At 35.1% G+C, this 25,842-nt stretch overlaps 1 protein-coding gene across 2 annotated transcripts in view; it reads left to right on the forward strand.

The window, feature by feature from the left end:
• Positions 1–15,883, forward strand: part of LOC111401848 (vacuolar protein sorting-associated protein 54, chloroplastic) — a 17,608-nt gene extending 1,725 nt beyond the window's left edge. Inside the window, exons 2-19 of one of the 2 annotated variants that reach the window (XM_023029789.1) lie at positions 671–733; positions 1,515–1,594; positions 3,326–3,428; positions 3,999–4,073; positions 4,192–4,327; positions 4,555–4,643; positions 5,930–6,186; positions 7,103–7,274; positions 7,364–7,447; positions 7,535–7,962; positions 8,598–8,751; positions 10,290–10,371; positions 11,666–11,745; positions 13,269–13,430; positions 14,619–14,686; positions 14,886–14,966; positions 15,142–15,371; positions 15,612–15,883. In XM_023029789.1, the coding sequence (XP_022885557.1) occupies positions 671–733; positions 1,515–1,594; positions 3,326–3,428; positions 3,999–4,073; positions 4,192–4,327; positions 4,555–4,643; positions 5,930–6,186; positions 7,103–7,274; positions 7,364–7,447; positions 7,535–7,962; positions 8,598–8,751; positions 10,290–10,371; positions 11,666–11,745; positions 13,269–13,430; positions 14,619–14,686; positions 14,886–14,966; positions 15,142–15,280 (2,253 nt within the window). In that variant the 3' untranslated portion in view covers positions 15,281–15,371; positions 15,612–15,883. Of the gene's footprint in view, positions 1–670; positions 734–1,514; positions 1,595–3,325; positions 3,429–3,998; positions 4,074–4,191; positions 4,328–4,554; positions 4,644–5,929; positions 6,187–7,102; positions 7,275–7,363; positions 7,448–7,534; positions 7,963–8,597; positions 8,752–10,289; positions 10,372–11,665; positions 11,746–13,268; positions 13,431–14,618; positions 14,688–14,885; positions 14,967–15,141; positions 15,372–15,611 lie in introns of those variants that run through there. The other variant, XM_023029790.1, reaches the window with a different exon arrangement.
• Positions 15,884–25,842: the final 9,959 nt, after the last annotated feature.

Below are 25,842 nucleotides of genomic sequence, written 5' to 3' on the forward strand. Positions count from 1 at the left end.
CCCCCCCCCTTTTGATTCCTAGTAACAAATCATCTTTTATCTGTAAACTACCCATAGCCATTTTGTATTTCAAATATATATAAACATGATGTTTACATTTGCGAAAGATGCCCAGGAGGAGTGGAGACAATTACCACTGACACCATGCATTTGTTAATCACATTGCAAAAAAGATCAAATCTTGCTCCACACTGGAGGTGAGCATTATATATATGATGATGTTGGGGCAACCTGAATGGAAGTTCTCTTTCATGATAACAAGAAGAAGAAGAAACTAAGACTTGTTCTTATCAGTTTGGGGATATTATCTTTCACGATGAGTGGAAGCAAAACTATCTTGGCTCTGCATGCGCAAGATGAGATACATTATTGGATTCAATATAGTCTACCCCGTCAATTATTATTATTATTTAATGGTTGTGCACTTTCTTCAGGGCATTTAACCGTCCCGATTTAGCTTTATTGTTCATTTTCCCTCCTCACAGCCCCTTTTTGATTAACTTTTGCCTTCTCTTTAGTTATATTGCCAATGGTGTTATGCTTCAAGACGAGTGCTTATGGGCATTTCCAGTTACTCTGAGGCTTCATTTTTTTTTTTTTAATTTTTGTATTACTACACACGCAACTGTTAGCATATTGACTTAACATATTCATTGCCTATCATGTGCAGCTTGTCGCGTCTGCAGATTGTGTTGGAGCTTTAGACATTACTGATGATTTGCAGCATTTATTGGTATGTCTGTGGCTGATGTTTTTCGTATGTTTTACAGTTTCTTGAAGTATCTCATTTTACAGCCATTTCAGCTTTTTCTTCCTTCCTTCCTTTCATCTTTTCTAATTTGTGATGGGAATTCCATAAGTAATTAGTTCTGGGCTTTATTTTTTTCCCCCCAGAAAGTCCAGTCATATTCAGAAAATAGAGTTATTATTATTATTTGGAATAAAAAGTAAACTTTCCACAAGATTGCTTTGAATATATACCTTCGTATTTTTTCTCTTCTCCATTGTTGAGGTTTAGATTCCCCATGTTCAACTGCAAGAATTTGAGAATGACTGATTCTTTTATGTGACGAATGAATATTCATTCTTATAGAAGAAATAATCAATTTGAAGTATGACTATATAAACATAGTTTAAATGGCTAAAGCTCTGTTTCTTCTCTTGTTTTGAACACAGTACAGAAATATCATGAGAGAAAATTGTAACTGTTTGGACAGAGCTGGCAAAAAACAATAATGGCTTCTTGAAGTTCTCGAAAACTATTTTAAAGCGCTGTTTCATGGTAGCATTCAATTAGGTATATCATAATACTTAGCGGAGGAAATAAAAAATTGAATCCCGTGGCTTACGTTTGGATGCATTTCTTTAGATGCTTTTAGTTTTCATATTGCACAATTCATTTGTTACAAATATTTCTATGGATTGGAGGTCTATTCTATTTATCTTCTCATTTATTCTCTTTGCATTTTCCTCCATTCATCCGATAAAAATGCAAATGCTTATTTATTGGGTAGGATGGTGACGAGCTGACTGGTTTGCATTGCTTTCGTCATCTTCGGAACCATGTAGCAACTTCAATAGACTCTATTAACAGGTTAGTCTTTCGTGCCCTGAGATGAAGGGTTGTGGCAGATTCTTATTTTTCTAGTGTTGCTGTCCAGCTTAAGAAAGCTTTTTCAATGAAATTTTCTCTAACATCTATTCTTTTGAGGAGACTTTCCTACTGACATCATTAAAGGTAATCTGGTGAAAGCCTTCAGGAGCATAATTGAAAAAGCTGGCTGTTACTGGTTTTTGGTTTCTACTGATTGCCTTTATTGTGGTTTTCATGGGTTTTGACCTGCTTTTGACTAGTCTGGTTTATATTAATCTCTGCTGCCTCTGGGTCCACGTTTAAAAATGCTTCTATATAAACTGATCAGAAGGTTTACATTCTTCTTTATAATGATCACTGTAAAATCAGAAACTGAAAATGTGGTTATGCATGAGTCTGATTCAGTGTTTTTGTTAGACCTCATAATCTACTCTAAGCATGGATGGACAAATCTGGATCTTATTAGAAACACCAAATGAGTTACTACTCTCTTCTTATATCTAGTCACCCCTCGACTTTTTTGGTTCAATTTGCCATATTTTTAAGTAAAACCGTTTATAGAGTTTTAGGAGGCTTTTTCAATTTGAGACTAACAAGTTTGTAATTCAAAATTATATATTTAAGTTAACCAAAAAAGCTATGGCGAGTAATATGGGATGGATCTGTGAATCTTGATACGATTACTTGCTACATTCAGAATTTCTCATCAAACATATTAAAATGATTAAGAGCCTGGTATCTGTTTGTTATTGTTCTTTGGTGTATCCTTTTGCTAATGTCTTTTACTGTCTACCTGTCCTGTGTCTTGTTATATAACATGTCCTACTGCTGCATGGATTGTGAAAATTTCAACAAAGCTTTTCTTTGGGTATGTGGGAGTGACTGTGATTGTCATAATGATTTGAATGAACATAAGAAATTGTACGAAAAAGTTGAGAATGAGGAAGAAATATTCTTCAGAGAATAGGCATTTTAGTTGCAAATAAAGTTTATTGACGCTTTACTTAAATAGTGAGGTTGCTACTTAGTGCATTTTGTTTCTTTACAGCTTGTTTTTGGTATTTGTATTACCCGTACATGCTTTACTTTTCGATTTCATCCCTTTCACTTGATTATCAGGACTTGCTTTAGATTGAATTTAGCCCCATTTTTCCACCAAAATGCATTCTTTAACAGTGATTTAACATCATTTCAACCATACATCCTTCAATAAAATAATATTATACGCAAATTAAAATTTTTTTCTTATTTTTTAACCACACATTTCCCATCAATACACTATTCAAAAATTTATTTTCTCCTCTAAAATGGGGCTCAAACAAGGGCTTAATTTCATGTTTCAGTGTACTATATTCATTGTACCCAAATATTAATTATCTGGGAAAAACAATGTTTTGAATAGCTATTTTTAGGAGAACGCGTGGTTAAAAAGTAGGGAAAATTTTTAGGTTTACGTGCAAAATATTTTATTGTGTGAATGTGTGTTTGAAAATGAGTATGTAGAAAAAGGAGTTTTCAAATAATGGTTGTCAAAAAGTGGCTAGCTTCATTTTCAAGTTATACATGATTTTGTAACTTTTTGATTGGACATTAATCTTTTCCTTCTGGCCGTCAACCTAGTTTTACTTTCCTATATAACATTTTTTTTTTTTAACAATTAACCCATATTTTGATAATGGAGTTACATGCAAGGTAGCTTGGTATTTTGACTTATCAAATTCATTCTTGTAGCATTCTTTCAGCAGAATTCATCCGTGCATCTTTGCATGGTGCTGATGATCTGGAGGCATCATTAACAAGGCATAGCTCGGCTTATAATGGAAGAGATAATGAAGTAAGCATGAGATATGCAAGTGCAAACTTGTGGATTAATTTGCATGCCTGTTTTAGCTGCATCCATACATAATGCTGATGCCTATTATTCCATAATATTTCATTTCTTGGATTATTATCAAGTGGTTTTCCAGCATCTTGTTCGAGATATGAAAATATTGCCTGAATGGTTATACTTCAACTGATAACTTCTGAACTGCTGAGGTTGCCATCTGCTATGTTCTGATATCAGTATCTTTTGTTTATCATTTCTTTGGTTTGATCGACTCAAAAGCCGTAATACAGTACAAGACGCTTACCTTCAACTTACGTGCTTTTTATTAGTACAGCATGCTGATGTTCTCTAGTTTATTTCTGGTTCACCTTGTAATTTGTGGTCTTGTTTTCCTCGATTTTGGACCTTATGCACTATGTTTCTTGTAGCCTTGCGTTACTGTTTTTGAATGTTGTCAAGTCTGTTTTGGCAGTGGAAACTTTCTGATTCTGTTTCTCTTTGCTTCATTGTTTTTGGTTGTTGTCACTCTGTTTTAGTCCAATAGTTCTGTTGAACACTAATTTTAAAATATTGCAGGTTAGACTAGAGGAAGAGCGTATTTCTAATTTTCAAGACCAGCTCCTTCCCATTATCATTGGATTGCTCAGAACGGTCAGTTCCACATTTATCATGTATCTATTTACCTACTAATCATCTGAGCGGTTACTTGCCTAGCTGAAGTTATGATGCCTAGATTGAAGAATAGTATCATGTGTGATGCTCATTACAGGGAAAGCTACCTGCTGTGTTGAGAATATACCGTGATACACTTGTTTCTGAAATAAAAACTTCAGTCAAACTGGCAGTTGAGAATATGCATTTGGAGTCGGATTCTGTTTCTGGAGACGGGGTTGTGGATGCAGATGGTGGGTTCACTTGCATATTGACCTTATACGAATGTTTGATTTTCGCACAAAATAGCACTGTGCACACCTAACGGACATCCACTTTCTTGTTTCCCTTTTGATAAGCAATTCAGATTTCATTAATTGGCTCTTGGGGTATCTACTACATAAGCTAACCAGCTTTGCAAGAAGTTTTTAGCTGTAAGCTCTACCTTATATTCTTATTACATGCTAAAATAATGACTCAGGTGGAGGCTCATCACTCGGAACTAAGTTAAAAAGTCTGTCACCTGATGGCTTTCTGAAACTTTTGGAGGAAGTTTTCATGATTGTACAGGTAATGTATCTGTGCCCATTTCTCCTACTTCAACATTACAGTTATCCAGAATAAACCTATTATATTCCCTATGACATTGCCTCAAGTGGTGTAACTGCTACTCATGATGTAAGTTCCTGCACAAAGTTTATAAATTAGAAACTACAAGTTGATCACTGCTTACTTATCCATAAGGCTTCTTTTGGGGACGATTTGAGCAATCCCAGTGTCCTCAAAGAAACAGTAAAAGCCAACTGCTAAATTTTGAATAAACGAAGTTTGAAAAGAAGTTATTGTGTGTTGCCGGACTAGTCATTTCTGAATGACCAAATGCCACCACACTTGTCAACCAAGAAATATAACAAAGAAGAAAGGAGAATATCTTGGAAAGAACATAAAACTAGATTTTTGAGCAAAACTTAATTTAACTAAATACTGAAAAGTCAACAGTGCCACGTGAACAATATAGTGGTAAACACTAACTATTCATCTATTAGTTCTTTATATAGTATTTGGTGTAAGCTACCTAAAAAAATACTACAAGCAATGGAAATGTGCAATTTTTAGCTATTTTTCTTAGCCTCCTTTTGGGAAGAATCTAGACACGGTTTAGTTTTAGATAGATAGAAATGAATGTTGTATAAGTAGATAGTACTTGTGAGTTCATTGGAAAGTGTGGTTGAAAATAAAATTTGACCATTTAAAAAAATAATTTATAAGATTTGCCAAACGGAGGCTTATACATGAACGGCTATTTTCGAGATTAGTGCTGATTTGATTAGTTATGTTCTGGGGAAACAATGAGCTCTATGAAGAATTGGATTTATGACAAGAAGAAAGACTTACTAAGCTCGAATTGTAAAGAGTGAGAGGGCTAGGAGAAATAAAAGCACTTTATAGTGCAGAAGAGCATTAGCAATTGTTCTATAATTATACCTTGGGTCTATAATCAGCTTCTTAACTTTTAAAGAAAGATAAGCCACTTTTTGGTAGAATTCTTTTCAACATGACCCGTAAGATTGCCCTGGGAAATCAGATTTGGCATGATGTTTATAAGGTGGATCCTCCCATCCCAATTGACTACAAATTTTCGCTTCGATCTTTCCTCATTTATTACAATATCTATACTAGCCCTGGAACGTATGTTATCCAGCCTTTCTTGAGGATCATATTTTTGATATTTGTGTTGTTTGATTGAATTGACTCAAATTTAGCGTCATTCATCGAGATATAATTCTCGTTCTTGGTACACTCTTGATTCTAATTTTGGCATGATGTTACTTGATTCTTTCTTTTAGTGAATGCAGATGCGCTTGATGAGGGCTTCTGATGTTAAAAAAGCAATTGAGTGGATAATGGGCAATCTTAGTGGTCACTATGCTGCTGCTTCAGTTGCTGCTGCAATTGCACTTGGTGCAGCTGCTCCAGAGACAACTCAGGAGACTTACGAGCAGGGTAATTCCATTTTATCACAATCTTCCCTGGGGAATGATACCAGAGTTTCATCTATCCAGGGAAGGGGAAATGATAACACAAGTCCATCAAATCTTTCAAGAAACTTCCGGTAAAATTCTGTTCCCTTGGCTGTTATAGTTGGATACACATTTCTTTGGCTGCTTATTCAGCTGGTAGGGAAACAGAAGGCCAGAGGAAAATTTCCTGTTTGGCCTGTGGGTCTTTGTTAAATCTGTAAAATTTCCTCATTGAGATTAAAAGGGGACAGAGCTTGCATAATGCAACCAGTTATCATGGCTAGTTTTACTGGATATGGGGAGGGAAAGGGTTTCATGAGTGATAAGAGAAAAGGTTGTTGCTAATGGAGAAGAAAGGTTAGGCAATCATTCCTGACAAATAAACTTATCCGATTCTATCAACTCTGTATCCCTGACAGTTGGATTAAGGCCACATCCATCAATAATAGTTAGAATCACAGGATTCGAGTAGCATTTAAGGCCGTCACATGTTCCTCTCCTCCACCCAGTTCTAGCAAACAATAACACAATACAGAAAAATTTTGCATCTTTGCCAAGGGATGTAGCTTATTCTGCCAAAAAGAGAACAAAATATTAGTCCTTGGAAATGCTGGCATGGATTGAAGAGATTTTTTAGAGTAATTGTACAATTGTTATGCTTTTGTCGTAGTTTCTTCACATTGAAAATTGAATCACTAGAGAAATTAGTTTCTACTTATCAATTAATGAATAGTAAAAGATTTAAAAAGCTTTGGTTAGAGATCCCCTCAAATGAATTCCTCTCGAGGCTGTTATATTTAACTAGATGTTGATTATTCAAATACATCATTTGCTTGATTTATTTTCTTATTTTTCTGAAATAACAAATTAGAGGCCCAACTACATTGCGAATGAGTCTGGACATGTATTTAGAAGTTCAAATGAACGCTTGTACCGTGTGAAATGCACACACACGCACACACACACTCACACTCTTCATTAACATATATTTTCCCTTTTTATGTACAGAACTGATATCTTAAGAGAGAATGCAGAAGCTCTATTTGCAGCCTGTGATGCTGCTCATGGAAGATGGGCAAAAATTGTTGGAATTCGCTCTCAAATTCATCCAAAATTGAGGCTACAGGATTTTCTTAGTGTCTATAACATCAGTCAGGAATTCATAAGTTCAACAGAGAAGGTAATATTGATTTTCTGGTCCATTTTTGTCTATCAAATAGAGCTTTGTATTGTTGTGGTCATGATACCATATTATGCTAACGTAAACAGATTGGTGGAAGGTTGGGATACAGCATTCGTGGAACGCTACAGTCACAGGCTAAAGCCTTTATCGAGTTCCAGCATGAATTTCGAGTTAGTTTCCATTCCACCTGACTTTGTTGGCTTTAACCAGGTTTCTAACTTTGAGTCCTAGACTGATTCCCATGTTGGTTATTGTAGATGGCAAAGATGAAGGCTTTACTTGACCAAGAAAATTGGACTGAGATAGATGTTCCAGATGAGTTTCAGACCATTGTCACTTCATTGACTTCTTCAGATTCCATGACTGATGGACATAGAGATGAAGCTCCTGGTACATATGACAACAGTGAAACAATATCAAGCAGTAATGATTTCCCTGAGGCTGATGCTGGACTTTCAAATTCATCTCCACACATTGAACTGCCAGATTCTAATGGAATGTCAGCAGGTCACGCACAAAATGCCGAATCTTCACGCCTGAGTGGGGCGTCTGGTAGTGGCAATACTGATGTTGGAACTTCTGGAACGTCTTCCACTCAAAGTAATAATGTTAACACGAGAGAACGGGGAAAATCTTCCCTCAGGATGCTTTATTTTAAAGGTGTTGGATATCACATGGTAAACTGGTGAGCCATCCTTAATAATTGTCTCTTTAGAAATGTATGTTTTCTTTGGACGCTGTGCATATCTGTTATTTTATTATTATTATTATTATTTTTATATATCTTTCTATTCCTTCTACTTGGTAAACTGATGAGCCGTCATTATTTATATCTTTCTCTGAATGTTAAAAATTCTAATGTTGACTAGCTTATTTGGGAAACAATAGACACGTTTCTTCTATTAGTGTGTTCATAAGTAATCTGATCTAAATAAACCGGTAAAACTGAAAACTTAGGAATTGGACTACCATGGCCATATAATCTGTTGGAGAGTGCACTGCACTGCATCTGGCACTCTGGGTAATGGGGGCCTTCCTGAGGGGTTAAATAATTCTATAAAAAATTGAAAAAATGAGAAACTTCACCAACTCAACATTTAGTTAATTGGTTTGTTTGGGTGGATTATAGCTATTTGTAAAGTACTTGGAGCTTTTTGCCTACACCAGGTATTTCAGTACTGCACTAGTCTTTTAATCTTATGAATGCATTGATATTCAAATTACAAGTTATCTTCTCAATATCAGCTTGAATATCTGTCCTGGGTCTAAAAAAGAACTTGATTACTAACCTTGTTTCCATTTTTTTCCCCTTCCCGTCAGTGGCTTATATTTGGTGAAGATGTTGTCAGAGTACGTTGATATGAATAATTGTTTGCCAACACTATCTGCTGAAGTTGTTCACCGTGTTGTTGAGATATTGAAATTTTTCAATTCAAGGACGTGTCATCTTGTTCTTGGCGCAAATGCCTTGCAGGTATTATAGTGGACATGTGATTGGTGACTTTCTATTATTTGTATCACACTTATTGTCAGGTTAAATTTTCAATATAAAACTTTCCAGTATTTTTCTTTATCAATACCTATTAATGTACATGGTAAACCTAATAAAAAAGTAATAAAAAAAGTAGTTAGATGTAGAGCTGTAAATGGATCGGATCTGCCCATATCCGATTTGATAAGAATAATTATCTAATTCGATAATCCAATGGATATTTGATCGTTAAATCCGTATCCAATTTACTATGTTATTGGATATCTGACCCGAAATTGAATAAATTAAGAATATAAAAATTTTATATTAGTCAACTTCTAAGCCCTATAATTAAAAGGCACATAAATCTTTTCACCCAATTCTTGATTCATCTATTTATAGATTGCAAATCCTATGATATTTTAGTGACTCTTTTGTGGGAATTGGGAACAATAAAAAAACTTCAACTATTGGTCCCTTTGGCTGTTTAATTTATAAAATAAATAAATTATTATTATTATTTTATTTTAATTAATAAAAAATTAAAAACTCTTTAAATGTTTCAATTAACAATATCATACTATTATCAAATATTATTTATTATTTGAAAATTATTTGTAAAATATAATACAAGTTTCAAAATGAAAAAATTATGTGATAATATATAAAATATATTATATTATTATAACAAATTGGATCGGATTGACCTATATTTATATTTGCTTCATTTAGTTAATGGATTATCAGATTCGGATTTTGATCGAGTTATCGGATTTGGATCAAAATCCAATCCATTAACATCTCTACACGCTACCTTCTATTAACCATAGATGCTATCTTAGCTTCGAATGATTCCTTATTGGTTCTCCATATTTTAGTTTGAATAGGAATATGAGCTACTACCACCTGGAAGGCTAATTTAAAAAAAAAAAAAAAAAAAAAAAAAAAATGCTTATACAGATAGGCTTGGTGCAGGATGTAGGCCTGTGCACTAGCATTGAGGGCACTCAAGATTTACTATGAAATATCTACTGTTAATTATTACTAAATTTCTTATTTACACCAAATTTCTCTCGTGGATGAAGTGTGAGTTTAACAGTTAGATGCATGTGATGGAGAGTTAAGGGTTTAAGGGACTGTCTTGATTGAATACAGATTTCTAGAATAAAATTAATGTTAAGGTTATTTTGTCTTGGGCAAGAAAACTGGAAAAGTAATTAAATTCATATGCTGATCTCGAGTTCTTCTTCCTCCTAGAAAAATGAAAGAACTGATGCCAATATTTCACTACGAACAATTTGATGTAGATGAGTGTGTTTAATAGGTCTAAAAAGTTCTAGAGAAACGGTACTAGTTTTATGGTGATCCATGATTGGTATTTTAAATCTGTTGATAAATAATGACTTCAGGTTGAGACTTATTGTTGATCCACCTTGTGTTTCAGTTGATTTTACTTTTGTAATGTTAATTCATCATACAATATTAGTTACTACATTGTGCGTTTTCTTATAAAAATTTTTGGGAAAAAAAATCCATTTCAGGTCTCTGGTTTGAAGTCTATTACTTCTAAACACTTGGCTATGGCAAGTCAGGTTATCAGCTTCACTTATGCGATTATTCCAGGTAGTTTATAAATTCTATCTTCATGTCCTTCAATTGGGTTATAGATGGTCATGTTTTTCTATGTGATTAACTTAAATGTATCTCCTTTAAAAATTGTGCCTTGAGGGGGTGTGTGGATATTTTTGTTTGTTAAATCCATCAACTGTGTCCATTGAGAAAATAAGTGACCTATTTTCAAGATGTATACATTCATGTAGCCTCACCACCCATAATCGAGTGAAACTTAATGTGGATGGTAGTAGTCTTGGGGATCCTGGACAAATTGGTGGTGGGGGAGTGAAAAGCAATGAAAAAGGTGAATTGGTTTCCTCTTTTAGTATTTATTTCGATGACGGGACTAATAATGAAGCTGAACTAAGAGCACTCATTGAAGGTTTACATTTATGCCGTGAGTTGGGGGTAAATCATATTGACATTAAGCGTGACTCGCTGTTGGTGGTCTAATGGATATTATCCTGGAAATGTTCTTTGTGGTATCTGTGGGACTTTTGGAATGATTTTGTGGAGCTATTATTGAAGTTTGATTACCAAGTGACACATCAATGGAGAGAAGAGAATCAAGTGGCAGATTGTCTAGCTGGGTTGGGAGCTAAGGGCCTATTGAAACATTTTAATAACTGGACAGACTTGCCAAGGCTTGCTTGAGGCTTAATTTGTCTAGTTATGATGGGGGTGGCTTATTTGAGGAAATGAACTATGCATTTTGAAGTTTTGGGTAATGGTGTCTATTGAGATTTTACTTGTTATTTGGATTGTCCTTTTAGTATTGTAACTACAGTTTTCCTCCGCCATAAGCGAGGATTTTAATAAAGCTTGGAAGAATTTTGGGAAAAAAAAGCCTCACCACCTTCGTGCAATATTCGCTCACCAAATTTGTAACACAAATAAATCCATGAAAAACTGTTACAAGTTGGTGTGCACTGAAATCATTAAAATAAACAAAAAGGTATCCCAGGATTTTCATCATCTTCAGAAGCTGCTTCCATTTTGCTCAATCCATCTGGTCCACATATGCAAACTTTCCATAGCTTGCCTATTCACCAAGTGAATCCCTTTACACTCCAATTATGGAAAAGATGTTGCAGCCCTTCTGCCTCCAATACAAGTAAATTGTATCTTCAAACAGTTTGTTTGCACATTAGTAGGTGGTTAATGTCCATCCTCTACTCCTTCGCACTTCTGATGGCTTTCAAGCATATGTTTCTTTTGTTGTTTTCCTTTCCTGAAATTGTAGTCTCTGCCTAAGTATTTGAAGCACTATCCACTGACTTAAGACTTTTTTCTTGGATGTAAGAAATCAGGAGAGTTCTCTCCTTGAAAGTGCCAGAGACATACAAAGGGCTATTGTTGTTAGAGATTGACAGAGTAGCAAATGTAAGTGAATTTTCATTCTATAGTATTACTCTTCCTGTTCTGTTTTCTGTAAAGAAATTTTTGCCTTTTTGATGCTCTTTATATGGTCATACTACCAACGAACACTGCTTATCTTCATAGACTATTTTTACTACTCAGGCAATTTCTGAAGTAATATATTTTAGCTTCAGATATTGTTGATCATTATGAAAAGTCACCTTGATTAATATTTCCATTAAGTTTATTACTCCCTCTGTTCCAATTATATAGGCTTGTTTTGTTTTTCACACGGATTTAGAAATCTTCTTTAATGTCATTGAAAAATTAAATTTTGCCAAGATCTTTTCTAGTTTTCTCCTATTTAATTTTCAGTATGTAGTAGTAAATTATTGTTGGAATTAGTAAAGAATTTAAAGGATTTAATTTGAAGAAGAAGAAATGAGAGTTTCATGTTTCCAAGAAGTGGGAAAAGTGTGTATTTGGATGATTTCAAGAAATCGACATATTAAATGGGGAAAATTGAGTAAGGGTATATTGGTAAAAGAATAAAACAAAATATTCTAGATAAGAAAACAGGCAAATATATTTGGGACAAGAGAAAAAAAAAACTTTGCCTATATAATTGGGACGGAGAGAGTATGTTTTAATCCATTTACCTTGGTATTTGACCACCTTGAAAATTTTCTAGTATCAATAAAATTGAATCAGGGCTCCCATTTTTTTTTTTTTAATTTTTTTTTTTGAGGCAGTGCACCGTTAAATAATGTAGTATAAAAGTAGTTTAAGATCTCCCTCTCAGTTACCACAGTGGGATGCGGTCGATCAACATCTTGGCTGAAAATCACAAAGCATTGAGGCTGTTTTTGTGATTATTTCAACTTCTAAACAATTGTATTTCTTTCATGTTGTCTACAATCTTACTATTAGATGCAAACAGAAATTGGCCACAGGTCTTATCACCTATATGTGGTTTGATGGTAGTCCCTGGATGAACAATGAGGACGTTTTGGAACTTCTTAAAGCATTGACCAATGATGACATAAAATGCTATAACATGTGACAGAAATAACATTTGTTTTGGGGTTTAAGCAGTGACATTTTGAATCAGGGTTAAAAGTGAGATTTATATTAATTTTAATGCTACTGTTTAATCTTTTTCTTTCTTCCCTAAAATGGTGCTCAGTTTTTCTGTACTCAGTTTTTCTTTTAACATATTCAAAATCTTCAAGAGTTGGCTTATCTGGTGGCTGACTTTTTGGTCCCAATGAAGTTAATCAGCTAAAGCACTATAGAGCTTAAGCCTAATTCCTTTTCTGATTCTTAGAGCATCTGATCCATACCTTTTCTTCTTTTCTAGCGAAACAAAAAATGATAAAAAGATACAATATATGCCACTGATATCATCTTACACATTTCTTATATTGCTTGAAAATCACTATAGAACTTGGAATGTTTATCTGTATATTTTGCGTAACTATATTACTGGTTGTCAGACTCTCTTTTAATAACCTTACTGACACTATTGTTTGTTTCCTTGACTTCAGGATTACAAAGTTCACCGCGATGAGATACACTCTAAGCTGGTTCAGATAATGAGAGAAAGATTGGTGGTTCATCTACGTGGCTTGCCACAAATTGTTGAGAGTTGGAATAGATCAGAGGATACTGATCCACAGCCGAGTCAGTTTGCTCGGTCTCTCACTAAGGTACATAAGAATGTGTCATTTTATGTAAATATTCAGCCATGGGTTGAAGAAAACTGCCCATTTTTCCTGACGTCCTGTTCTCCAGGGGATGTCAAGCAGTATGAGGGGAGATCTTGGCATGCAGTATTGATTTATTTTCTTATTGCATTATACTTTATCTAATGTGGGAAAAAAGGTTTTCAGAGATATAGAATGAAGCATTTGAAATGAAAAATGTCAAAGCAAATTGAAATATTGCTGCGAAGATAGGTAAAGAGATGAGAAAGTAATTATTAATTTGTTGCTCCATTTTAACAGTTACCTATGTGTTAATTTCAGTTCGTGGATGCTATTGTTTCAGAGATATAAAACTATTGCGAACTTTCAATTACTCAATCACCAATCATCTGCTTTTGTTGCTCACTTTGGCCAGTTGTTGATGTGCTAATTCCATCTGAAAATAGTGTGTTCTTCAAAAACGTGTACAGATTGCCGAACTGCTGTAGAGCTTTACTGCTGTTATTTTCTCCTCCTAAGCAAAAAACTTTATATCAATAAAAAAAATAATTATTTAAAAAAGGTTTGTGTGCGACCCCACCATCAAGTGGTTTTCTTGGGTTTCATCTTGATGATTTTAGTTGTCAATTATCTTCCATTGGTTGACTCAGGTTGCAGAATTAGAGATTTTTTTACTTCTTCATGCATACCAGTGTAATTTTGTACTGGTTGAAGAAATGAAGGTGACATGTCACCTTTTGGGGTGTGCCACTGTGCTTGTTAATCAACAGGAATGCACCAATAAAAAAGTGATTGCGATTTCTTTCAGGAAGTAGCTGTTTGCAGCTCTAGCTTTACTTTCGTAGGGATAATACAAAAGCTGCCTTAGACACTGTTCAGCCTAACATCCTAATGGCTAATGTCATTTACGCAAGAAAAATAGGAGATATGTACAATATAAATTCAAAATCTGGTTCAGCATCTTGTATTTCCTTGAGTCATTCAATTACCTTTTGCTATTGTCTTTTAAGTCAGAAGAGAGAGCTCACATTTAGTGCTTCTGATATATGAAATTTTATATTTAGTTTACTTCTCTGGAGCAGATCAAATGGTGTGTACCCCCTGTGGTTTATATTTTCCATAATTCCGAATGCTTTCCAATCATTAAATGCAACTTTTCACTGATTTTTGCTTTTGAATTTGTTAATTCAGGAAGTTGGTTATCTTCAACGCACATTATCTAAACATCTGCTTGAAGAGGATGTTCAAGCTATTTTTGGGTAAGACCCTACTTGCAGAAGTCGGGTTCACCAGACCTTTTCATTCATTGTCCTTTTCTTCTCAAAAGTTCGGTTATTTCATTCAAACACAGCTAGTTAGAACGTTTATACTTGGTTGAAAATATATTTACATTTGGATGCTTTTCAGATATGTTTTATATTTTCTGATTGATGCCTATTTCACACGCTATTTTTGCAGGCAAGTTGTTGTAATCTTCCACTCTCAAATTTCTGAAGCATTTAAATCCTTGCAGATAAACAGTCCACAAGCAAATAGCAGGTATCAAGGACCTTGATACAGCAGTACTTTGTATACCAAATGTTTCTGAGATGATGATCAGATGATTGTTAGCTTTATAGAACCATTTTTGATGTTCTAAACACAAACTTACTATGAATTACATTTATTGTTCATTTGCTTCTGCTATTGAAATGTTTGGGATATCCTGTGCCAGGCTTTATTGCGACATTCAGCATATCCTTGGATGCATCAGATCATTACCTTCTGTTAATTTTGGTGAATCCGGTCCACCAAATTGGGGACAACTTGATGAATTCTTGGTACAAAATTTTGGCACTGAAGCTAGTGAATAGATTCTTTGCGAAATATATATTTGGATGAAGGCTGACCATTACTATTACATCAAGCTAGTAGCCTGCGCATCAAGTTGTTACTTCAAACGGGGTAAATGAGCTAGACTTCCTGTTGTGTATGGCTATTTTGTTGAATTTCACGAGTACATATTCAAGCACATAGTTTGTCTTATATGTACAAATTTTTGAATTCATTGGACTCCTTGCATTTTCCATGTTTTTAATAATTTTATGCATTTCAGTAATATCTGCTGATTTATGAAGCGCACAGAAATTCATGTGCAAACAAGAATTAATTGCAATGTTCCTTTCGTTAATTGTGTTTTTACAGGGACCGAATGTATTGTTGCGATCCCATGCTCAATAGCTTGAGGGGGCTCTGTTTTGTACGCAATTTTGAAGGATTCATGGTGCTTGCTTTTTGTAGGAAAAACAACAAAATATGAGTGTATTCTTTCGTGACAAATTTCATTTTCCTTTTCCCGATATTGTTTCACTGTCAGAGACTTTCGTGGGGTTTTCCCTTGTGTTGTTAATAGAAATACTAGCGGATAAGTGGTTTGCCTTGAAGAAAATTTTTATATCATGCACATTTGCAATCAAGGGTAATTGAAAATTAGATTATATATTGAAGACAACATGACGTGGAAAACTGTTATTGTGTATGCTATATCATATGCACATTTTGCAATCAAGAATCACTAGCTATAATTAATAGAAAGGAAACATTTGATAAATAGTTAAGATCGACAGGAGCAGAGTTTAATCATAGGACCTTGTAAGTAGAGATTGCTGAATATTATGTATTATTGGTTGAAGTATGTTATATAAAAGAGCCCTCTATGGCATAGTTCAGTGGTGCAAAGAACAAAGAACAGGAGTGATGTTATCTCACGCCTTGTTGGCAGTCCAGTGTGGGGGGTTGGATTCCTGAGACATGGAATTGGACTCCTTGTAGGCACAGTGAACAGGCAGCTCTTGTTCCCTGATCTGTTGGGGCACGTCCCATGATTTATCTCACTCACAAAGCTTTAGGGGCGGGGCTGTGGGGGCCTTCAAGGTTGGGGTTCAACATTTTTTATTTATTTATTTATAGTTTGTTGTATAAAAGATGAGAAAATTAGATCTTCGTTTGATTTGATGTCATGTTGTTGAGTTTATTTTTGACGGCCCCAAGTTTAAACAGTGCTTTTCTCAAGATTTACAGTAGGAAATCGGCTTTCGACAACAATTATGCCCTTGTTTGATGTAGCGATCGAAAAAAAAGTGTTTTGTTTCGTTTCAAATAAAATTTTCTTATAGGACTCAAATATAATTTGGGTTATATTATTATGTAACTACGACACTTCCTAATAGTTCAAATTAAATTTTGGTTACGAAAGTAAAATTCTGCGTAATTGATTTTCTTAAAGTTTACAAGGTGTTAAAATCGCTTTTAATGGACAATTTTATGTTAATTTGGTTACATTATTTTTCTTACGACACACTTTATTTTAATACTACCATTTTTGTTTCCATTATGTAAACTATTTTTTTTTTTTTGAAATTGGACAAATTACTTACATGTTTCATCATCCATCATTATTGCTCTAACTTATCATTTTAATAAACTTCCATTTTTGTCAATGCCAAAACCATCCCCGATCATTCATTTGAAAATAAAATTACAACTCCAAATTTTATCCATTACCCCCACTTTATTATCCATTGTAACCTCCAATTTTAACCAACCCTATCTTAGCTTATTAATCTCCATTTTTGTTAACTGCCAACTAACCACGTTTTTTTTATTTCCCCACATCAATTAACTGCCGGCCACATCATTTGAAATATATATATATATATATAAGGGGTCTCCTCATTTTAAATCATAAGTTTGTTTTGATAACTCAAATTTAAAAAAAAAAAAAAAAAAAAACTTCTTTAGCCCCATTTTCTCCCCTAATTCTTTTGCCCATTTCCCACAAACTAAAGTATCTTTAAATCTGAAAATTCATTTGAAGAAGAGGCAAGAAGTACGCTGCATTTTAGATCTATATATTGAATGCGAAAAGGGTATTCAAACTCCAAACATCAAGGAAGGGGTGTTTCGGTACTTATGTAAGTGATGTAAGATTTATATATTTTCGTTTGCATTAAATGTGTTATTGTGTTGCTCATGATGGAATCACCGTTTGGTAGTTTAAACAAGAGATGAAGAGGTGATTATGACAAATGAAATGGGGTTATCAAAACCTAATAGTAAGTGGACTGACTGATCACCAATTCACTTGAAATTGACGGTGACATAATTGACCAAAGTTTGCATTTCTGAAAATATATATTTTTACCGTTTACTTAAGTGTTTCCTACTGAGTATTATTTATGGTACTCATCCCTACAAATAATTTTACAAGTTAAGATCGATGCATGACAGTGGTTGGCATAGTGGCAAGTGTTCGGCAATCTCTAATGCTTTCAATTTCTAGTAAATATTTCTATTTTTGTAAATATTTTATGGAACTTAGATGAACCTCTAGAAATGTTTTTTTTAATGTTTATTTTGTTCCATTTTCAGACAGTGCATGTTAACAAGAATTTAAAAGTGTTGAATTGATTTGTATGAAGTTTTATTTTTATGCTGGGTGGAAATTTCAGTTTCTGTCATTCTAGTTGAAAATAGTAAAACTTGGGCTACAATGCATGTTTTAAAGTGAAATTAGTTGAGTTTGAAAGATCCATGAATCTTTTAATCATAGCCTTTGGAATTTCCTTAAAATATTGGCTAGAGAAAAAGTTATGCCCGTTTTAGTAAACTGCGTCGTGTCGAATCCGAGATTCCTGTCCAGCATACTCGAGTAATATTTTCGTGCTTCAAACATTATCGTTGAAACCCCAAATTTTTATATGTGGTACATATATGAATGAATTTTAGTCCCTGTAAAAATTTCATAAATTTTAATAGTCATTTGCTAAGCCAAATATATTTTTTCTTCTGCTGTTGTTAAATCCGTAATTGTCGATTTGTCTAAAAAAAAAAAAAATTTGCTACATTTGCTTAAGTTATATGGATAACTACCTTCCATTATATTTTATATATATAAAAAAAATTGGATTTATAAAATACTTTGGCTAGCATCAAAGGAGTCAAACCAAATAAAGAAATGAATATTATTTTTAACGCTTCGGTTTCCGAGAATTCGGGGCGTTACATACTTGATAGCACTGAAAATATTGAATGTCACCTGCTCATCATTTAATCGCAACATCAATTGTCGCTTCTGAACATCTATTAACGCTCGACATGTTGCAAAGAATGTTCTTCCCAATATCAATGGCATGTCCACTTCAACCATATCTAGAATGACAAAATTCACAGGATAAATAAATTTATCGACCTTAACCAATATGTCTTCAATAATTCCCTTGGGAAATTTTATGGACCTTTCTACCAACTGCAATGAGATCGATGTTGCCTTCGCCTCTCCCAAGTTTAATTTCCTGAAAATAGAATAAGGCATGAGGTTAGTACTAGCATCTAAATCACAGAGAACTCTATCACATGTTACCAATAGTGTAAATGATAGTAAAACTCTTTAGGTCCTTTAGTTTAGGTGGTAGCTTATTCTATAAGATGGCACTGCATTCTTCATTCAGTATCACTGTCCTTTTTATTTGTGAGTATTTCTTTCATAAATTTCACATAGCTAGGCATTTGTGTAAGTGCATCCACAAATGGTATATTGATCTGGAACTTTTTGAATACCTCAAGAAACTTCGAGAACTGCTTGTCCAGCTTATGCTTTTGTAGCCTATGTGGGAATGGGAGTGGTTGAACCATGTCTTTGGTAGGAGCGATTACCTTAACCTTTGGATCCTCTGGTATTTCTTCTTGTTCTTTGCTCGGTGTAGATTTCTCCAAATGCTCCTCAACCCTGGTAGGTACCCTCTCTTGTGTAGAAACCGACCTTTTCACATTTATTTCAGGTAGCACTACCCCGCTACGAGTAGTTATAGCCTTGCAGTTCTCCTTAGGGTTTATTTCAGTGTCACTAGGTAATGTTCCTGGTAGTCTCTCTGAAAGTGCCTTGGCTATTTGTCCCATTTGATTCTCCAAATTTTTTATAGCAGCATCCTGAACTTGCAAACTCTTATTCGTTCTCTGCATGTGTTGAGTGGATATTTCTGCTAACTTAGTCACAAGATCTTCCAAGGAAGACTTCTTCTTATTCTGTTGAAATCCGGGTGGTGTGGTCTGCTGTGGCGCAATGTGAGCTCCCTGATTATTACTCCATTAAAAACCTGGGTGGTTTCTCCAGCCTGGGTAATATGTGTTAGGATTTGGATTGTGTTGTTGCCTTTAAAAATTCTGAGTGTAGTTCACGTCTTCTACTGTCTGGTATGTTATATAAAAGAGCCCTCTATGGCATAGTTCAGTGGTGCAAAGAACAAAGAACAGGAGTGATGTTATCTCACGCCTTGTTGGCAGTCCAGTGTGGGGGGTTGGATTCCTGAGACATGGAATTGGACTCCTTGTAGGCACAGTGAACAGGCAGCTCTTGTTCCCTGATCTGTTGGGGCACGTCCCATGATTTATCTCACTCACAAAGCTTTAGGGGCGGGGCTGTGGGGGCCTTCAAGGGTGGGGGTCAACATTTTTTATTTATTTATTTATAGTTTGTTGTATAAAAGATGAGAAAATTAGATCTTCGTTTGATTTGATGTCATGTTGTTGAGTTTATTTTTGACGGCCCCAAGTTTAAACAGTGCTTTTCTCAAGATTTACAGTAGGAAATCGGCTTTCGACAACAATTATGCCCTTGTTTGATGTAGCGATCGAAAAAAAAGTGTTTTGTTTCGTTTCAAATAAAATTTTCTTATAGGACTCAAATATAATTTGGGTTATATTATTATGTAACTACGACACTTCCTAATAGTTCAAATTAAATTTTGGTTACGAAAGTAAAATTCTGCGTAATTGATTTTCTTAAAGTTTACAAGGTGTTAAAATCGCTTTTAATGGACAATTTTATGTTAATTTGGTTACATTATTTTTCTTACGACACACTTTATTTTAATACTACCATTTTTGTTTCCATTATGTAAACTTTTTATTTTTTTGAAATTGGACAAAACACTTGCATGTTTCATCATCCATTATTATTGCTCTAACTTATCATTTTAATAAACTTCTATTTTTGTCAATGCCAAAACCGTCCCCGATCATTCATTTGAAAATAAAATTACAACTCCAAATTGTATCCATTACCCCCACTTTATTATCCATTGTAACCTCCAATTTTAACCATCCCTATTTTAGCATATTAATCCCCATTTCCCATAAACTAAAGTATCTTTAAATCTGAAAATTTATTTGAAGAAGAGGCAAGAAGTACGCTGCATTCTAGATTTATATATTGAACGTGAAAAAGGTATTCAAACTCCAAACATCAAGGTAGGGGTGTTTCGGCACTTATGTAAGTGATGTAAGATTTATATATTTTCGTTTGCATTAAATTTGTTATTGTGTTGCTCATGATGGAATCACCGTTTGGTGGTTTAAACAAGAGATGAAGAGATGATTATGACAAATGAAATGGGGTTATCAAAACCTAAGAGTAAGCGGACTAACTGATCACCAATTTGCTTAAAATTGTCGGTGACACAATTAACCAAAGTTTGCATTTTTGAAAATATATATTTTCACCGTTTATTTAAGTGTTTCCTACTGAGTTTTATTTATAGTATTCATCACTACAAATAATTTTACAGGTTAAGATCGAGGCATGGCAGTGGTTGGCATAGTGGCAAGTGTTCGGCAATCTCTAATGCTTTCAATTTCTAGTAAATATTTCTATTTATGTAAATATTTTATGGAACTTAGATGAACTTTTAGAAATGTTTTTTTTAACGTTTATTTTGTTTCATTTTTAGACAGTGCATGTTAACAAGAATTTAAAAGTGTTGGATTGATTTGTATGAAGTTTTATTTTATGCTGGGTGGAAATTTCAGTTTCTGTCCTTCTAGTTGAAAATACTATAACTTGGGCTACAGTACATGTTTTAAAGTGAAATTAGTTGAGTTTGAAAGATCCATGAATCTTCTAATCGTAGCCTTTGGAATTTCCTTAAAATATTATCTAGAGAAAAAGCTATGCCCGTTTTAGTAAATGCATCGTGTCGAATCCGAGATTCTTGTCCAGCATACTCGAGTAATATTTTCGTGCTTCAAACATTATCGTCGAAACCCCAAATTTTTATATGTGGTACATATATGAATGTTTTAGTCCCTGTAAAAATTTCATAAATTTTAATAGACATTTGCTAAGCCAAATATATTTTTTCTTCCTCTGTTGTGAAATTCGTAATTGTCGATTTGTCTTCAAATAATTTTGCTACATTTGCTTAAGTTATATGGATAACTACCTTCCATTATATTTTATATATATATAAAAAAAATTTGGATTTATAAAATACTTTGGCTAGCGTCAAAGGGGTCAAACCAAAGAAAGAAACGAATATTATTTTTAACGCTCCGATTTTCGAGAATTCGGGGCGTTACAACTTGGTATCAGAGCCAGGTTTATTTTTCTGTAGACTTGTGATAGAAACCATATCTTAGGAGTGTTGTGTCACATATAAAGATGATCAAAATTCTTTTAATGAGGATCCTGAGCACTATGCCAGCCATAGCCGCGCCATGTTGATTTTGAGGTAAAGAATGTTTTATGATTATGCTTGTATCTATGTGATGATTATAGAATAGTTATTTCAGATACAACATTTGAAATGTATTTATGAATATTAATATATGTTTGAGCTGAATACTTTTTGTGAATAATCATTATTTTGCAAAGTATTTTGAGAATGTGACCATATTAAATGTTTATTTAAGTCCTCAAGAATTAACTAAAACCTATTAGATACCCACTAATTGGACTTTGAATAACTGGTAGGAAGATGAGTTCATTGATGCCTCGTCGATGTGAGATCATGAGACAGTATGAAGAGTATCAGTGGAATCCAATGCACAATATGCGTGAGCACATTTGGGAGATGCTTGTAAGGTGGAGAGAGGTGAGACCACTAGACTATATGATCACTGGACGTCGGGCCACCCGCCTTCTTATCGATGCCTTGCCAAAAGAGTGGCTAGAGACTGCCGAATCGATTTATGATTATTTATGGGGTATTGTTCTGCCTACTTTGCCTCGAGAGATTAACTATGAAGCCTTTTGCATGGAACTGATAGATCAGTGGGAGTTGGCCCGATCGCGATCCCTGATGACAATAGTGTACCTACTGAGATGTACATTCACGATGATGCACCTCCACCTATTTCAGACAACGAGGCACAACCTTCTAAAAAACTTAGGGTTCATGGAGGCTGAATTAGTGATGACGATGAATAAAGAATCAAAATCTTAGTAGATTTTATTTGATTTAATTGTTATTGATGTCTAGTAGGATTTCTTTTGTTTTTCGTTGATTAGCGCCAGACGCTCTGTTATTGCTTTGTATTCCTCTTGAAGGATTTTATTTAGATGATAATAAAAGATTTTTTTGAGCTATAAATCTCTTCCCTATATTGTGCAAGTACTGTCGACTTCTCTGAATGAGATTACATTTATGATGGTATATATGACGATGGTGCGAGCAAGGACAATTACGAAATTAAGGCGAGAGATTGATGAGTTGAAACGGGCCTTGGCCGCTCAGGCTGCACCTCCAGCTCCACCAATCCCACCTGTACCGCCAATGCCATTAGCATATCCACATATACCGTCTATTTCGACGGTAGAACAGTTTCGCAGATATCAACCCCCTACCTTTGATGGAGGGAAAGACCCTCTGACAGCTGAAGAGTGGTTGCGTGCTATTGAGAAAATCTTTCGGCACATCTCTTGTCCAGAAAATAAAAAAGTATTATGTGCTGAGTTTATGCTAGTTGGAAGAGCAAGCCATTGGTTGGAATCCTCATCACGTACTCGCACTGAGGAGGAACAACACAATTTAACTTGGGACTAGTTCAAAATGGAGCTAACAGAGAAGTTTTTCCCACAAGCTCTACGAGACTATAAGGAGGCAGAATTCTTAAGACTGGTACAGGGAGATATGGAAATTTCCGAGTATGAGAGCAAGTTCGAGGAATTGTCCCGATATGCCCCACATCTTGTAAGTACTGAGCTAATGAAGGCAAAACGTTACGAGAGGGGCCTGCGCCCAGAGATCAGGCAGATTGTGAGTTCACACGATCTCACCACTTTTCAGGCAGTTGTGAAGAAAGCTCAAATAGTAACTTATTCGGGGGTGAAGTTGATAAATTAGGGACAGCATAATGACTTTGGAAAAAGGAAGTGGGAGGATAAGAATAAGAATTCTGGACAGTTTAAGAAGCAAACAATTGTGGGCTAGTCAAGTAATCCTCCATCCTAATGTCCTAAATGTAACAAGTTTCACACAGGAAAATGTCTGTATGGAAAGTATACTTGCTATAAGTGTGGCCAACCTGGCCATATGGTTTCCTCATGTCCATCGATTAAGAAAACTGAACAAGAGAAGAAAGGAAAAGCAAGGGTATTTGCTCTGACTTACGATGAGGCTTCCCAAAATCCGGATGTAATCGCAGGTATTTTATCCATCTCTGGAACTCCGGTTTATGTCCTTATTGATTCCGGTGCAACACATTCGTTCATATCTAATGCATGTTTAGCTAAGATTAATGTTTCATGTAAGAAGGATGATAATGCACTAGAGGTTAGTATGCCATTAGGACGAACTATTGATACAGATAGGATAGCAATGGGAGTACAAATAAATTTTGATGGACTAACGTTAGAGGCCGACTTGTACGTTATAGAGATGAAAGACTTTGATATTATTTTAGGCATGGATTCGTTGGGTAAAAATCGAGCCACGATAGTATGTTTTGAGAAAGAGGTGATTTTTCAAAGATCGGGAGAAGAGGAATTCAGATTTTATGGATCGAAGGTTAAGGCACTTCCTCGCATCATCTCAGCTTTGAAGGCAAAAAGCATGTTGAGGAAGCCTGACTGTCGGGGGTATCTTGTCAGTCTTATCGTCACCTCATCTCAAGATAAAACATTGGATGATGTGCCAATAGTACGGGAGTATACTGACGTGTTTCCCGATGATCTACCGGGTATTCCGCCCGATAGAGAAGTGGAATTCGCGATAGATTTGGTACCTAAAGCTACTCCTGTGTCCAAAGCTCCGTATCGAAGGACACCAAAGGAATTACAAGAGTTAAAGATGCAGTTAGAAGAACTTCTAGACAAAGGGTTGATTAGACCAAGTGTATCTCCATGGGGAGCTCTGTTACTCTTTGTAAAGAAGAAAGATGGTACTATGAGGCTGTGCATCGACTATCGTGAATTGAATAAGTTGACGATAAAAAATAAGCATCCTCTTCCTAGGATTGAAGACCTATTTGATCAGTTGAAGGGCGTATCCGTATTCTCAAAAATTGATTTAAGGTCAGGCTAGCATCAACTGATGATTAAGTTGGTTGATATACCAAAAACGACATTTAGGACTCGGTATGGGCATTATGAGTTTACGGTGATGTCCTTTGGCTTCACGAATGCCCCTGCGATGTTTATGGACTTGATGAATAGAGTGTTCCATCTGTATTTGGACATGTTTGTCATCGTATTTATTGACGACATACTGATATATTCGAGAGATTCCTTGCAACACGAAGAACATTTGAGGATAGTTTTGAGAACCCTGCGTCAGGAAAAGTTGTATGCCAAATTCAAGAAATGTGAATTTTGGCTAGACCGAGTGGGATTTCTTGGCCATACTATTTCAGTACGAGGAATTGAAGTGGATCAATCCAAAGTTGAGGCCATAACAAATTGGTTGAAACCTACAAATGTTGGAGAAGTGCAGAGCTTTCTAGGGTTAGTCAGCTATTATCGGCGATTTATAGAAGGATTCTCCAAGATTGCAGGTCCTATGACACGGTTGACTCGGAAGGGTCTAAGTTCGTATGGTCAGAGAAATGCGAACAAAGTTTTCAAGAGTTAAAAGACAGGCTCGTATCTGCGCCGATTTTGACTATTCCCGATGGTTCAGAAGGTTTTGTGATTTACAATGATGCATCCAAACTTGGTTTAGGATGTGTTTTGATGCAACATGGGAAAGTGATAGCTTATGCTTCGAGGCAGTTGAACCAATACGAACAGAATTATCCCACGCATGACCTTGAACTAGCAGCGGTAGTGCACGCCTTGAAGATTTGGCGCCACTACCTATATGGGAGCAAGTGTGAGATCTACACTGATCATAAGAGTCTCAAATATTTCTTCACCCAAAAGGAGTTGAATATGAGACAGCAACGGTGGTTAGAATTAGTGAAAGATTACGACTGCACTATCCTGTACCATCCGGGTAAGGCTAATGTAGTTGCTGATGCACTGAGTAGAAAGAATATGAGACAGTTGTCAACACTGTGTACAGGACATGATCATTTAATAAGAGATTTTGAAAACCTGAGAATTGAAGTATTAACTTCACCAGTAAGGACATCGGCAAAGTTAGCAAGTTTTACTATGAAA

This window comes from Olea europaea, chromosome 10, assembly GCF_002742605.1.
Source record: "Olea europaea var. sylvestris chromosome 10, O_europaea_v1, whole genome shotgun sequence".
Lineage (NCBI taxonomy): Eukaryota > Viridiplantae > Streptophyta > Magnoliopsida > Lamiales > Oleaceae > Olea > Olea europaea.